Genomic DNA, 15738 nt, shown 5'->3' with positions numbered 1-15738 from the left:
ACACAGCTTACACAGCCTATCCCACTTTACCTGATGTCCTACTTTACCTGAACTTCCCTTACACGTGCATATCCTGAGCTTCGGCTAGCTCTGGCTAACTGCAGGAAGAAACGCCGGTGAAAAACAGTGGAGTGAAAAAGTGACCGTTGGGGTTTCGCGCTTGCTGCGAGCCCGGCGCGGGTCGCCGCGTGCACGCGTCCGTGCGCTCTCACCTTTCTCAGGGGAAACCCTGGATTAAAAAAACAGCCACGCTGATACTTTTGTAAGCCTCGTTTTTGGAAACTCCCGTTCTCCCTCCCTCCCGCTCCGTATGCTCGTCCGCCCCCCCCCTCTTTTCCCTCCCCTGGGAGATTTCACGGCGTGTCACTGAACCGCGTGTCACACCGAGGAGCCGAGACGGAGATTCGGTGCTTCAGTGGCGGCTGGTAGAGGAAGCGACCAGCAGCGGCTTCTTCACTTCTGCCGTTAGTCAGCTGAACAGCGCACCGCGCTGCTGTCGTCCTTCTCCAGAGCGCAAGAAGAAACGAAAGGATGCTAGTCGACTAAACTCGCCAGGCGTACTCTGTTTTGCTCCCCCTCCCTCTCCAGCGCTCTGCACTGTCGGTTTCTCCCTGACGTTTTGGCGCACTTTTCTCACAGCAGGAGTTGAAGCTGACCCCAGAGAGCTCGACTGAAGCAGCTGTAAAGCAGCGACCAGCTCTGCTGTGTAACCCGTATCCGGAACCACCTCTGAGGAAAAGGCTGAAAGGCTAAGTAACGGCTCTCTGTCGAGCTCCTCTGCCTGCCGGGATGCTCCGCACTTGTAACACGATATGAAACGGTGCACTCTCAGTTTTTTCGGGGGTGTCCGCAATTAGGAGGTATTATATAGCTATATATATATATATATATATAAAACAATAACAACAAGCAAGAAAAAACAAACAAACAAAAAAAAAACTCCGACCTGAAGGCGTTTGTTTCTGAAGATGAGGGGTGTGAAGATGATTTCCGCGCACTTGCGTTGTGGGCTTTTCTTCTTCATGTGGATTATACAGAGCACGACGGTGGTCGACGTGGTCGGGACACACCAAGGCATTCCTCTGTCAGTGTGAGTAACTCCTGACCGCTTTTCAGACTCAGTGGGTAACACGCCAGCACAGCAGTGGAGCTTCGGTTGAGCTCTGCTGGGGGATTCCAGTGAGGAAACGTTCAGATATGAAGTAGGAAAGTTGTGCTTGGGTTTTGGGCAGTGAAATACTGAAAGTACTGAAATAAATGTTTGAAATAATTCGACCTAAACTCAGTGCAGGGCAGTTCAGTGTAGAGGTATTCACTACTAAACTTCCAGCGTGCACGGAAACACATGCACTTGTCTTAAAGCTACAGCAACTCAGAGCAAAACGAAAAGAGCCCAGAGCGAAAGCAGTAGCAGTAAAGTGCAGAATAGCCAGGGATGCACAGTGAGACTGCAGTCATATCGGTATCGGCAGAGAACTGCTTAAAGAAGTGCTTGGCATTGGACAGATGTTTAGATTTCAAACTAATATTCGATGAATATTTCAAAAATGACTAGAATAAAAGCCTGGATTGTGTTCATTTAACTGCATTTGTAACATGTAAAAAAGAATGCCATTTTCTCTGCAATGCTAGCAAATACAGGTGGATTAGGTCCCAATTTCTGTATTATACATGTTGTCGAATCTGTATAAGCATGTAGCTATCTGCATCTGCCCCCGGTTCCCATATCCCATTTCAGCACATCCCTAAAATAAGAATGTGAGTATGATGTGTATTTCTCCACACTGAACGGGATTGCAGTGCAGGTTACCTTACTAGGTTGTGTCACCTGCGGTCATGTGTCCAGAAAGCCAGTAAAATTAGACTTACATGCTGTTGACTGAACTGAAGTTACTGATCATAAACTAGACAGAGACACACAGTTTGAAGTGAGGATTTATTAAAAGGTACAGAGACGTCAACAGGCCACCATGGCTTTTACATTCTCCCAGAGAGAAGCAGGAGCAGAACCATAGAGTATAGAAAGGGTTATTAATCCACTGTCCCAAAAACAGTCTCCAAGGTTATATAAACAGGCCAAGTTTAAAATTAACCCATAGAATGATTGTAAAATTACCATGAGCGCGAAGAACTAACAACCAAACAACTTACAACAAACTTCCTGTTTGTTGATGAATCAGAAAAGCTTAAATCGCTTAAAAATATTACAAATATTGAAATCAAACCAATATTTGACAATGTATTTATTGTACTGTACATGGTACTGTAATGTACTTTCTCTGTAATTGTAATCTAGGCACATATAATTTCAGTTTCCACATTTTATAAATGTATCAACATTGACAGAGGGGCCTGAAAAATATTGTCATTGCCCCCCAATTCCCATATCAGCACATCCCTAAGAATAATGTGAGTATATATTAGTTCATGATAAGAAGCACAAGTTTGTAAAGTGCACAGATTCCAGCACTGAATGACATCATTGTAAGGCTGCACAATTTTTTGTAGTTTTGTGATATACATTGCGATACTAAAAAATTACATAATTTTCACCAGAATTCCCCAAATTTCAATGATCCAACAGGCCCTCTGTGTATCTAAGATTGGACTGAAATAAATGATGTAATGGGAACAGTGGAAATATCTTTTTTGAATCAAGCAAGTCGTGTGATTTACTGTGCCTTTTATATGACATTGCACATCAGTAATGTGACTATTGCGATGACAGTGCTGAAATGATATATTGTACAGCCCTACATTAGTGCACAGATTTTTGTGGCATGTCTTTCTATTACATCATATCATGTAATCACAGAAAACCAGTATTTATGAGACTTCGAGCAAAATAAAGAAACAAGCAAAATAAGAATCTGTTGGACTTAATGAGGTTATGCACAATAATATCAGAATAATATTGGTATTGACAGATAATTTGTTTAAAAAATGTATAGCTTCGGACAGAGATTTCAGTTTTATTAATGCTGGAAACAAAATATGATAACATATTTGTTGTAAGAACAGAATATAAAAGTGATGCTGGGCTACTGCACTAAAATGTTTACCTTTTAGTCTTTTTTACTACATATCAAAGACTGCAAAAAAACATAATGGTGTATTTTTCTGTAATGCTAATCCAGCTGCATTTCAGCTATTAGTGTTGGCCCACAATTCCTTTATAGGTGCAGCCCTATAAATAATTACATTTTAAATAAGTATGAAATAAAACATTTCAAGTAAGTATGAAATAATACATAGCTAATGATAAGTAGTATGCTTTGATCCACTGCACTGAATGGGCTTATAATATTGGTTGTTCTATGATATGCTTCGATGTGTCATGTGTCAAAATAAACAAACAACGAAACAAACAAGGGCTATGTTGCTATAATATTTCATGGTTAATCTTTTTAATGTATTTGTAAGCCTACATGTTACATTTCTCGCTAATGCTAATGCTAAGGCTAATCCATGTAAATGTATTAATGCAACCACTTCTAACAATTTCTACATTTGTAGATATTGACATCAGCAGATACGTACATCGGCATCTGCCAACAATTCCTGTATCGCTTCCTTATTACTTATGCATAATGCACTTATGCATCTGTGGGTGTTATATTGTCTTTATCCGCAGTTGTGTCAAATTAATCAAATTCACTCTCTTTGTTTCTTTCTCTCCCTCTCTCTCTCCCTTTTTCTCTGTCTAGTGTAAAGCTGTGGGCTTCAGCATTTGGGGGAGAGATGAAGTCTATTGCAGCTAAGTACTCTGGATCTCAGCTCTTACAGAAGGTAAACTTACGGTGGAGCTGTCTACACTTTATTGTCTCTACTTACAAAGTGTGTATTCTAATGAAGAATAGAACATGAGGTAAAAAAGAAGACGACTTAAGTTAAATTGAAAAACTACGCTATGGCCCCACATCCCTCTTTGACTTTGTAAGAGACTTTTAAAGCCTTTAAAAATCAGCCAAACTGTCCATACTGGATGAGGCTGCATATTCCTACATATTGGCCCCAACCCTCACACTCTTGCAGAAATTTTAGCAAGCATATGAAATTCAAATGAGGGGCACTGGGTTAATTGTGCAGCGAAAAGTAAGTAGAGCTTTTTTTTTCCTGGGAAGTGCATCTTTTCTCATCAAAGCAACCAAAATTGCATAATGTATGCGATCTCTCTGTCTCTCTTACACACATGCATAGTACTTTCAAGTACTTGGGCTTTATTTATCTTGTCACTTATTTAACTCACCTACTCCAGGCACACACACTCTCACGCACACAAAAACCATCCTGCCCTTACTCGCTCCATCATTGTCTTTCACTGCTGCGCTGGTACTCCAAGCCTCTCTGTCATAGGATGCAGGTGAGAAGAAACAAGGTCAGTCAGAGAAAATCTGGCAGGATGCACTCTGCAGGCTTGTGACTAAGTGAAATGGGAGAAGGCAGTGAGTTGCAGTGAGCTGGGCATTATCGTATACAAGGAAGCACTTATAAATGATGTGAGTGACTTTAGCTAGGGGCCTGTTAGTAGTTACGTCTTTATATGGATGGTATCAGTCTCCTTCAGGGCTGTAGGAGCTATTTTATTATTTTGTGATGGACAGTGGAGACATGGACCAGTTTCCTACTGTCTTTAGGTTCAAATGTATTGGGACAGTGATGCAAATTAGTGTAAGTGTAATCTTTCAGCTTTATTTCAAGGGGGTTAATAACAATATTGCATTAACCATTAAGGAATCACAGCCATTCGTTTACACAATCCCTATATCTGAAGTCTAAAATTCATTGACATAACCAAATGCTGATTTTTTCCCCTCTTGAGATGTTTCCCAAGCATTTACAGCAGCTGCCTTCAGTTACTACATGTTTGTGGGTACCCTTTGTTTTGTTTTCAGTAAGTAACAAGCTTGTTACTTGTTGGTTTTAGGTCAGGTGACAGGCCATTTGAGAACATCTTTGCGTATAGGAAGTCTTGAAGAGCTGTCCTATCGGTTTTGCAGCATTTGACTAAATATGAGCAGAAAGTACAGCTATATACACTTCATCAGTTCATCCTGCTGCTTCTCTCAGCAATCACTTCATCTGTAAAACCAGTCATCCAGTTCCATTGCAGCCCAACATGCCATTACAGTGCCTCCACCATGTTTGTGACCTTTTTGTTTGTAGTAAAATGTAGTAAAGTTAATACAATCCAGGCTTCCTTGTCTAATCTGACTTCTCTCTTAAGTGTTACCACTGGGTTGCATCTCTGACGTCTCTTGATTGAAGACTTAATTGACAGTGGTTTGTCTACCTCCTCAAGAGTGTTCTTGATCTGAGCAGATGTTGTTAAGGGTGTTTGAATTTTAAAAATCCTGCATTTATCTACTTTAGTTGTGTTCTGTGATATTCCAGGCCTTTTGGTGTTGCTGAGCTCACAAGTACATTTCTTTTTTTTTAAATGCCTTCGGCTCATAACTATTTGGGAGAAGACAGTGAGAGAGGGGGTCCGGGTGGCTTTTGCTTTGTAGTAGGAAGCCAGTCCCCTCTCTGATGTGTGGAGCAGGAATGATAGATGACAGGGTTAAAAGAGGAGATGACAGGGTGGTGGAGGGTTGCGCAGATTTGTCATGGACATATGGACAAGGTAGTGATGGAATATATAGGACTAAGAAGAAGTGTCTTCAGACATGTTTCTCCTTCTAAAATACAGTTATTTCGTAACTCCACTTATCATGAAGAGTGCTGTTGTCAATTCTGATGTCAATTCTAAGTTGTTATCTCAGCAAGTGCTGCGATACGCTTTTATAAATGTTCACATAGGAAATCAGGTCAACTCCATTCACAGTTCTACGGTTTTTATCTTCTTTAAGACTGAGATTTCTGCTGTTTAATGTTCAATTTATTGAGAACTGACAATCATATAAACTGAGTTTAATGACACCTATTCAAGTAGAAAAATAAATCTAAGATATAAAGATAAGATCATATCGGGAAATGCTTCTAAACATGTAACCCTTTAAAATCCAAATCCATAACAGCCATATGATTTTCATATCGTCGGGCCCTTCTATATAGTGCATAGAAATTAGGCTGTTAAGAGAAAGGGAAGAGAAATAAGGAATGCAAAAGTTAGAGAGTGGTGTGAACTTGTTCCCTGGGTAGGGAGCAGATGGATCCAGTGTGTCTCTGATTATGACTGTGATTCCAACAAATCATGAATGCTACGGAATTCGCCACCACAGTGTAGATGTCTCAAATATGCCATGCAGTGAGATAATTGTTATTCATGTTCTTATTAGCTGAACGTAAGCACACAGCATGGCTAGACAGAATTTTAGACATGGCTGCTTTTAGATGTTTATTTGTATACAAGGTGCACTTACACTGACCGCCATGGTCTTTAGATTTGATTTAGTTTGCTGTGATTTTACACTGAAGATTTGATTGCACATTCAAACCTATAGTCCCACTCTATGCTCATATTCATTCTCTCTCTCTCTCTCTCTCTCTCTCTACATGCCTGCCCTCCCTCTGATAACACTAAACCCTACCTCAGCAGGCCTGAGATTGCTACTATCCACTCCTCTCCTGCACTCATGCCCTATCTTTTTCCCTTCCCTGTACCCTTCATCCCTTTGTTCGTGGTGCCCAGGTGCAGATGCAGTCATGTTGTGGATGTGTCCTCCCCTCTGTGCGCTGCTAGGCTTTTTCCTTTTGATACAAAAAGAGGATTTAGCCTGCCATCTCTGTCCCACCCCAGTATAGTGGTGTACTACTATGAGGATACACTAGGCAGGAAAGGCAATTTTTGTGCCTCGCGTCTGCAAATTACACAAGCTATCCTTTTCGTATTTGCTTGCTGTGCTCTCTGAATATGCAAATCAAATAAAAAGAGTCGTCTTCTTACATTTTAAAGTTGTGAATTAAAAATGAGTCGTGCTTTGAAAGAAAACTGATGCTTTTGTGTAATTAATGGTTGCACTGAGATCACTATAATTAATTTGTTTACTGAAGTAAATATGGTTGTATTCACTAAATATAGAAAAAAAAGATTTATTATTCCACATCCATTTTCACCCATTTGAGTTCTCAGTCGCATTAATATGCAAGTAATTGACATGGGTTTCTGAAATTAAATGTCTTAGCCTTTATTGATATTAACTTTGATTAATGCTGATTTTGAAAATAGAACTGGGAATAATCCATTTTTGAAACATACAAGGTTAAATTTAATCACTACCTTAGTATTTCTCATACATATTCATTAGCAATGTGGCAATTCTTGCTTCTATTGCTAATGCAATTACGAGTGTAAAAGCAGATATTAAAACAACAGAGCAGTGTAATTTTGCCACACAGCGAGACAGAAATTAACACCCAAAAGTGTTTCCTCATGCAGCGTATATACTGACATATTTGCACTGAAGTTAATTACAGAACACTGGTGATTGTTGCGCCTGTGGACAAAAAAAAAAAAAAAAAAAAAAAAATAGTATAAACTAAGCACAGTACACAGTTGGAAGTGAATATAGCTCTAGAGTGTTATGCAGTGTTTGAATATCACCGCTGCGCTAAATTGCTAGCAGTCAGAGAGCTGTCTGATGGTGAAGTGGAGATTAGCATATGAGAGTGTCTTTGAATTAGCCATTAGTTGAATCTCCCAGGCATTGCTTTTCACGTTGCCTGCAAATGGACTGCCCTGCCTCTCCCCTTAACTCGGCTAGACAATCTGGTTTGAGCCAGAATGCTGTTTCTCTGCTATGTGTTTGTGTTTCATTCCTTCTAATTGCTGAAGGGTTTGCTTATGTTGAGATTGAGTGTCCATGAAAGTGCCTGACAGCATTCTTGGTGCACTCTTTCAGTAGATGCTGCAAGAGCTTGAGAAAAGCTGATTTGTGGTTGCCATGATGTGCGATTTGACTGTTAGCAGGCTACTCAGATTACAGTGCACTACCAGAAACCAGCCTAATTTCAAACCCACAGAAGTACTGAGACAGAAAAGCTTATATGAACAGATTATATGAACAGTTCCAAACAGTACACTGTAGAATGTACTGTATGGTGGGATTTTGAGCGATGTAAGGTTTTGTGGAAGGCTGATGATAAATCTGTGCTGTGGATTTGAGATCTGGTGTCTTTGGTAGTGCCCTTTAATTTAGGTTATTTTGTTCTGAATTCTAAAATTGACACAAATGTCAAAAAAGAGGTGATTTCAGATGATTTTGGAGCATTTTTACGCATGAATGAAATTTCAACTCATTGAAAAAGACAGCTGCTGGATTCAAATTGTGTCAGAACAGCAAAAGAGGAGATTCAAGGTTTTTGCTTGACAGTGACAAAATACACTTGAGCAAAATGAGCGAAACTCTCACTTTACAGCTTTTTGAAATGAAATGACAGGACAGTTGCAATGGTCATTAAGCTGGAGAAGGCAGTCAGTGATACGCTATAGCAGATGGTAAAGACAAAGACCTGATATCGGGGCAGTTCCCTGTTCCCATGATGTCACAGGCAGGGAAAATGGATTTAAGTCTACTGCCGTCTGTGCATTATTTTGCTAAAAGATCCTCAAACCAGTGTTTTTTCTCAATCAGTTTAATTTTCTGTGCAGGATGCATGGGCTTCATAGACCTGCAGTCTACTGCTGTAACCAAATGCTACATTGCTTCCTCTGCTGATATATTATATTCCTCTGCTTAATATTAGCACACATAGTGGTTACCAAACATTTTTTTTTTAAATGAAACTTTGCAAACATATGTCAGATTATTCTGCAGATAAACGGACACTACTTGAATACAGTGCTACTGTACACCGTCCAACAGTGACATGGGGGAATTTAATAGAAAAATCTTTAAGTATGTAACACAAATTACTATACAGGACTCAGAAGTGAAGTCAGAGTCTGAGTTTCTGACAGGACAGATGGAGTTTTAGATAAAGAGTAATGTGCAACATTGTGGAGTAAGTCGCTCTAGTGCCAGAAGCTGACAGCATGAAAAGAATCAGTCACCCACTGCCGGAGCAACACCAAAATGCTTTAGAGGTGTATCAGGCTGGTCCATAAACGGTGGAAGAGGTTGCTGACATATTCTGCCCAAGGAATGAAGTACTGTTGGTAGCTACAATGGAACTTCAAATACCTAGTTTATCTACTTGCCTAGTCAGATGAGGATGGTGCTTGGATGTGGCAGACTATATGGTAGCACAAATTGAGACCTATCATAAGATTTAAAACTTTTGCCAGAGTGGGACAGCTGAACAACTAATACCCTGGTATGTAGATTTTAAAGAGAGTACAGTGTGTGTGCTGATTCCCCCTCCAGGGCCCAGTGAATGTCCTCATTTGCTTGAGGCAAAATGGGTACCAGAAATTGGGACAAAATGCATGGTGGTCTTAGGATCTCGTGGAATGCTCTGCTCTAACCTGGTTTATACAAAATGGTAAAATCAAATCTGATAAAAAAAAAAAGATCCGTCTGATCTTGTCTTTGGTCTGTTGCTGGTTCCTGTAATTTGCCGGCACCGAGCAGCAGCAGTGCTTCTTGCTCCTGTCACAATTTTTCTTGACGAAAGACATTGTCATATAGTAAGTACAGGGATGTAATTTAAGGATTATCATAGCTTTTTAACAAATCTGCCTCATACCCTCCTTAGAAACATTATTCTCTCCACAAATATCAGAAAGCTTTCACAGAGGTGAAGTCTGGTTAAACTTGCACTCTTGAGATTAGAAAAGAGCTAATACTGAACCGAACCTAATACTGAACTAGGAGAATACTCCTTTTTTACATTGTATTTGCCATGTGGTGCTTTTGTAACATACTTTTAAAGGAAGTCAGTGACAAAAAGTTTTATTCGAGTCATTTTGGAGGATTCCTATTGGTCAATTCATCATTAAATTGTGACACAATGTAAAGAACAAATACCAGATTCAGTTATATCAAAAAGTGAAAGCAAAAAAGAGACAAGATACAGATATTTTTACTAAATACTGTGCTCTATTTTAGGTAAAGTTATAGAGGAGTAGAGTTAAAACATTATTTAAAAATATTATTTAATTAGCTTGCTAGGATTATGGTTTGGTCACAATCATCATACACCAACCTTTGACTCCTCAAACCTTCCCAGCTAGTAGAGAACATTATAGGAACATTTGGCTTTGTTCCAAGAAAGTTAGCCTGTAACATTAAAGAAGTAGCATTTAACAAATGTTCTGAAAAGGTGTTATGTAACAATGCAACACAATATTATAACTTTTCTAACACACTATTCCCAGTAAGACAACATAATAACATAATAGAAACATCTAAAGTAACTTTTCCAATACTACAAATACAATAAATAAAATATGATATAATAAAAGCATTGATGTAACTGATACATACATACATACATACGTATCACACTCTCGAAAATATTTAACAAATGTGTTGTAAAACCTAAAATTCAAAGAATTGGAGAGGTTTATTCAAACATGCAATTTAATTTTTTCTTAATTCACACTGAAACAATTTAAAAAATAGATTTTGTCTTACTTTTGAAATATGCCCACCAAATGTAAAAAACACATATCAATTTTAACAATGAACAAATAAAGGTTTAAATACATCAACGTCAAGAAAACCTGACAGACTGAATGTTATAAGAACCAAAAGTTGCTATTTTCAGAACATTTACAAAGCGTTCTACCAACCAAACATTTCTAGCTAGGTTGTCCCCTCAATAAACAGCCATGGGCTTAGTAGTAAACCTTCTAAACATTGCTCTTGTTGATCATGCTCTTTGAAAAGCTTGCTTTCTTTCCATCACCCCAGCTTCCTTATTAAGCTTGTGTGTTTTAACTTTATTAACTTTATTAACCGTCCTTCTGCTCCTTGTCTGTCATTGACCTATTTCTTCCGACTGGACCTTTCTTTACCTACCTTATGAACTGTGCTGATTTTGCAGCATTTGTACCCAAACAACCAACGCATAAAAACTGTGTGAACCATTCAACATCTTTTCTTTATCTTGTTTATATTTTAGTAATAACATGTTGAACCTCGGAATGACTCTGTGAATACTATGAAGTGGAATAACAAACTTGATATAGATGCATATAATTCTGTGCAAAAATGGTGAATCCAAGAATCGTACGTGAGATTTGCAATCTCAGTTCATTCAGGTCAGGAATCATACAGACCTCATTGTACCATGTTTTCCTGTGCCCTGTCCCTACATTATCTCTTCCCTTCTATTCTCTTAAATCATCCTTTACTTAGGAGAATTAGCAGTTCTCTTGCCAGGACACACTTTATCCCACACTTACTCACTGTGCACTTGCACGCTGCTGTCCTGTCCTGCCCCAGCTGAAACATGAACACCACTGTATTGAAATCTCTCACATTTCAAGGTTAAATCAGCTCAGGTCAGATTGGCCTCAGGGACGGGGGGAGGTGGAGGGCAGAGTGTGTGCAGCATGTGAGTGTATGTGTGGGATTGCTTTTGTGTATATGAATCATGGTAGAAACAGGAGACAGCCTGATCAATATACTTCCATTTTCAGCCTGTTATGCAAATATCTGTACCTCAGAGATACAAAAGCTTGATGGCATGTGGAGCTCACTGAGTGAATTTTACTATTCAAACATTATCCAAATGCTCAGCAAATTTATTTGAAAGCAAAAAATGCCTAACTATAATATGATAATAGCAGTTTTTATGCATATTTTCATCTGTTTTGGCTGCATACCTTTCTCACAGGATCATACACTGCACACTTTCTCAAGCTGTTTTGTGTACACATGCCAACCGGGCAGGTGATCAAGGAATAAACTGTTGGTGATGAGGAGACCCTTTCTCTGCCAAGCACATGAGGCGCATGGATTTCTACTAAAATGAGGAGTGGAATGATACAGTGTCTCTTGATTCAGTACATTTTGCATGTGGCCAAAAATGTGCTTAATGTGCTTAAATGTGCTAATTCACATGTCTTACAATGTGATTTTTTTCATTTTCATTTTACTGGAGTATTCAGCAAAGGATTGCCAGGTTTAGGGAAATCATTGATTAGTTATTATTGTTATTATAATAATAATATCCCCATGTAGGACCCTACCCCCAAGCAAACATACTAGTCACAAGTAGTCAAATGTTAGTAAACTAACATGCTAATACAATAAACTACAGGATTTTAGGTCCGGTTGATATGGCAAAGATATTGAACAGTAATCACAAAATGCACTAGTAGTGTCGTATTTTAAAACTTGTCATGAACATTTAGAGATTTTAATCTGCAGTGTTTTTAAAAAACATGACTAATATTGCTCTTTGTAACTAATTAAGCAGTTAGTCAGTGTTCTTTAAGTACTGGAAATATCTATTATATGCCCAGAAACGTATATATTTAATCACGGCTACAAAACAGTAAAAATAAAATATGATAAATTTACATTATGTTGGTACAGCACTATACTAATAGTGTAATCTATCAGGAGTTCATATAGAAGACATTATCAGCGTTCCAAAGCCGAGGTAGACTGCATTTCTTGGCGCTGTTCCAAAATGAAGGCCCCTTCATATACACCCTAAAAATGTAGCCTATGTTTTGAGCGATTTTGAGGATGCAACTGATGTTTCCTTCCAACTCTCAATTACCCACAGTTCTCTGCGCACATACAACCTGAAGCAGGAACAAAAGACACCACCACTTAAAATAGCAGAAAACTAAACCTTTGGAGCAGAGTTTGTTTTGCGCCTCAATTGCAAGAGGCGGGACCTTTTTGGTGATGTCAACATGCTGCCTTGTTATGCTGTTTTATTTGTTTGACTAATAGGCTACTAAGAAGGAGACCTCACAAAACATTGGCTAGCAAGTTGAGGTGTGATGTGTATTTTCTGTGAAAGTTTCTGGCATTTTTCGGGACATTTGACACTCCAGATCTGTGTGTGTGAGAGAGAGAGTGAATATGTGTGCGTCTGGTCAAGTGCCCTCCGAGCAGCGAGAGCCCATCCTGTTTTGACATTAATCACATCTATAAGAGCAAGAGAGTCTGAAGTGTAGCTCGCTCTTTGGCTGTGTTGTGCTTCTTCGCATAGAACTTTAATTTCATGTATCATTGAACTCAGCTCATGAAAGGCTTCTGATGGCTTTGTGCTTTTTGTAATGTAACTGCTTGCTATTCCCACTCTGTGTCTGTAGGGCCTTTTTTGAAAAGGAATAGGATTCTTCTATAGCATGCTTTCACCTGGACTCTGAACTAAAACATGATATGAAAATGTATGTGGATGTGTGCATCTTCTGCAGTAGATACTTTGCAAGCCTACACACATATGCACACACAACCATGCCCACTTCACTCCACTTTAGAAAGACATTTTGATTGTGGTTTGTGTGCTGGAGAAATTTCTTGCACTCCCATGGTGAGATTGCAGCAGTCCAGCATCCTGCTGTGAATGTTATCCTGCCCAGAGCTCTTGGAGGTAGTGAGACAGAGAAAGAGCAGAGAGAGAGAGAGAGAATGAGAGAGTAGAAGGGATGGGAGATGAGAGAGACAGAGAGTGAGAAAAAGGATAACATGAGAACATTTAAAAAACTTGAGCTCTCAGACACTCCACGGTGTAGAAATAGAAGTGCTGGAAGTGCTTGTCAGAATAGAAGATGAAATATACCAGAATTCAGCACCGACATTGTCACCTGTTTGTTGTTTCCTTTAGTGTTCAAGTTCTTATCTTTTTATTAGTGCACTTAGAGTGGGGGGTAAAATGCCATCAAATTAAAGTTAATGGGCAATAATAAAAAATATTAAAACCTTTTTACAATAATTGATATTGCAATGTTTTGACGCATGAACAAAATGCTGTATTACCAAAAAACATCCAAAACGAAATCACTAAATTCAGTTTAGTTGGATTCAGTTGGTTAGTATTGTGTATTACTATTTTAAATTGTACATAGAAGGAATATAGCTTTAGTCAGAGTGACAAATGCCCAGATGCAGCTTTACTAGTCCATTTACAACCCTATGTTTTGACCTCAGAATGAAACTTATGGCTTACAGCGAGGCACTATGACAACTCCCACAGAAGCCACATAGCATCACATAGTATTGTTTTTAACATTGTAACAAAAGTAATTATTCTAGATAGTGCTGGTCTATCCTGTCAGTTGGGTGTGTGGTTGGTTATCTAAGGATTTGGTAAAACTCGGCTAGGGTTAGAGGCCTGGTTTACATAGCAACCTGTATTTCCCTAACTAGCTAGCCCTAACGAATCTGGATGGGATGTTGCTCCCATGTACCCAACTTTCATTATTCAACTTTGTCAAGCTAAGTACAGATAGAGCACTAGGAGCCCTTTAAGTGCAATAACAGATTTACCATTTTTTCATTTTTATATCCACTTACTTGAAAATAAACTTGACAGGTGACTACCAAACTGCAGGTAACCACACGTCAGAGGAGAAAGCCTCATGCCTGATTAGTTAATAAGATTTGAGAAAGCCAAACCTGGGCTAAAAGCTTACTCATTTACATGCTAACCACATGACATGCTAACCACACGTCATGCTGAGAGGACACAATGACAGCACAGCAACACTATCCGGTAAGACTCATATAATACAATAATAATAATAATAATAATAAAATGTTGCGGTTATTATGCAGTGATAGTTGCCGGTATTGGAAGCTGGCAAATTGAAGGCAGAGCTTTTTTTATTTTTACAAGCCCAACATTAAATGTGTTCACAATGTCTGCATCTGACCATTTCTGCTTTTCTCTTGTCATGAGTCCTTTTGTTCCGTTCGAAGTCTAGCTAACGCCACCCAGAATATGCCTCCATTGGAACCCCCGTTTCACTGCATGAAAAAGGCTGTTATTGCTGAAATCTGTGTCCATGATAAATTGCCAGTTGAACACCATTGGTTGCTGCTGACAGGCTCTATAACCGGTTTACACTCTATATTCTCTGTGACTGCACTATATTTTGCCCTCACTAGAGAAGGCTGACAAGGTTAGCACATAGCTAATAGGATAACAGACTGCTTCAGTACTATTCACAATCAACTTTAAACAAGTTCCTTTACAGAAAAGTCACAGAAAAGCATATCCATAATAAAAGACACTGTCCACAAGGTTCACATGCCTGTGTTTAAGCTTAAATTGTCATAAAATGGAATCATACAAAACCCCTAGCCTACTACGAACACTGAAAAGTTTCACAGGGGTGCTGATGGAAATTAGTATCATGCTAGCGACTAATAGGACATTAAAAGGCATTCATAATACAAATATTAGGTTTTTGCTTTAAACATTGCTGTATAATTACATACCTAGTCGGCAGACCTTCCATGATTTTACGTCTGGTTTTTAAGTGTAAATAAAATTAAAAACTTTATAAAATGACAAGAAGACCAAATGCCATATTTTACATTCTGTGACCATTCAATTTCTTTAGCAGCAGATACACTGTCTCTTTCTCCTAAACGTTATGCTCCATAGGATAACATGCGTAGAGCAAAGGCTTGTGCATTCTGAAATGAGGTATTTCCTGCTATTGCAGTGTTGGAAAAGCACATTTCCCACACTGCTGTGACTGTCACTATCCTTTACATGTGGTCGCTATTTTTCTAGGTTTTAGGACACTGCCCACTTTCCTGCATGCTTCACTGTACAGAGGCCACATCCCTACATAATAAACAAATGTTCACAGCTAGAGTGGATCTTTAAAGTCCATTTCAAACCAGGTGCAGTAACTGAATGAGGTAGGCTCCA

The 15738-nt window shown here is 38.9% G+C and overlaps 1 protein-coding gene across 3 annotated transcripts in view; it reads left to right on the top strand.

Annotated features, from left to right (window-relative positions):
• The first annotated feature begins 429 nt into the window (after positions 1-429).
• Positions 430-15738, top strand: part of cacna2d3a (calcium channel, voltage-dependent, alpha 2/delta subunit 3a) — a 241835-nt gene continuing 226526 nt past the window's right edge. For all 3 annotated transcript variants that reach the window (XM_072682138.1, XM_072682137.1, XM_072682136.1), the window contains exons 1-2: positions 430-1090; positions 3708-3789. In XM_072682138.1, the coding sequence (XP_072538239.1) occupies positions 969-1090; positions 3708-3789 (204 nt within the window). In that variant the 5' untranslated portion in view covers positions 430-968. The remainder of the gene's footprint in view (positions 1091-3707; positions 3790-15738) is intronic.

Source organism: Salminus brasiliensis, chromosome 6, assembly GCF_030463535.1.
Source record: "Salminus brasiliensis chromosome 6, fSalBra1.hap2, whole genome shotgun sequence".
Taxonomy (NCBI): domain Eukaryota; kingdom Metazoa; phylum Chordata; class Actinopteri; order Characiformes; family Bryconidae; genus Salminus; species Salminus brasiliensis.
This window is presented reverse-complemented; position numbering and strand designations above follow the sequence as displayed.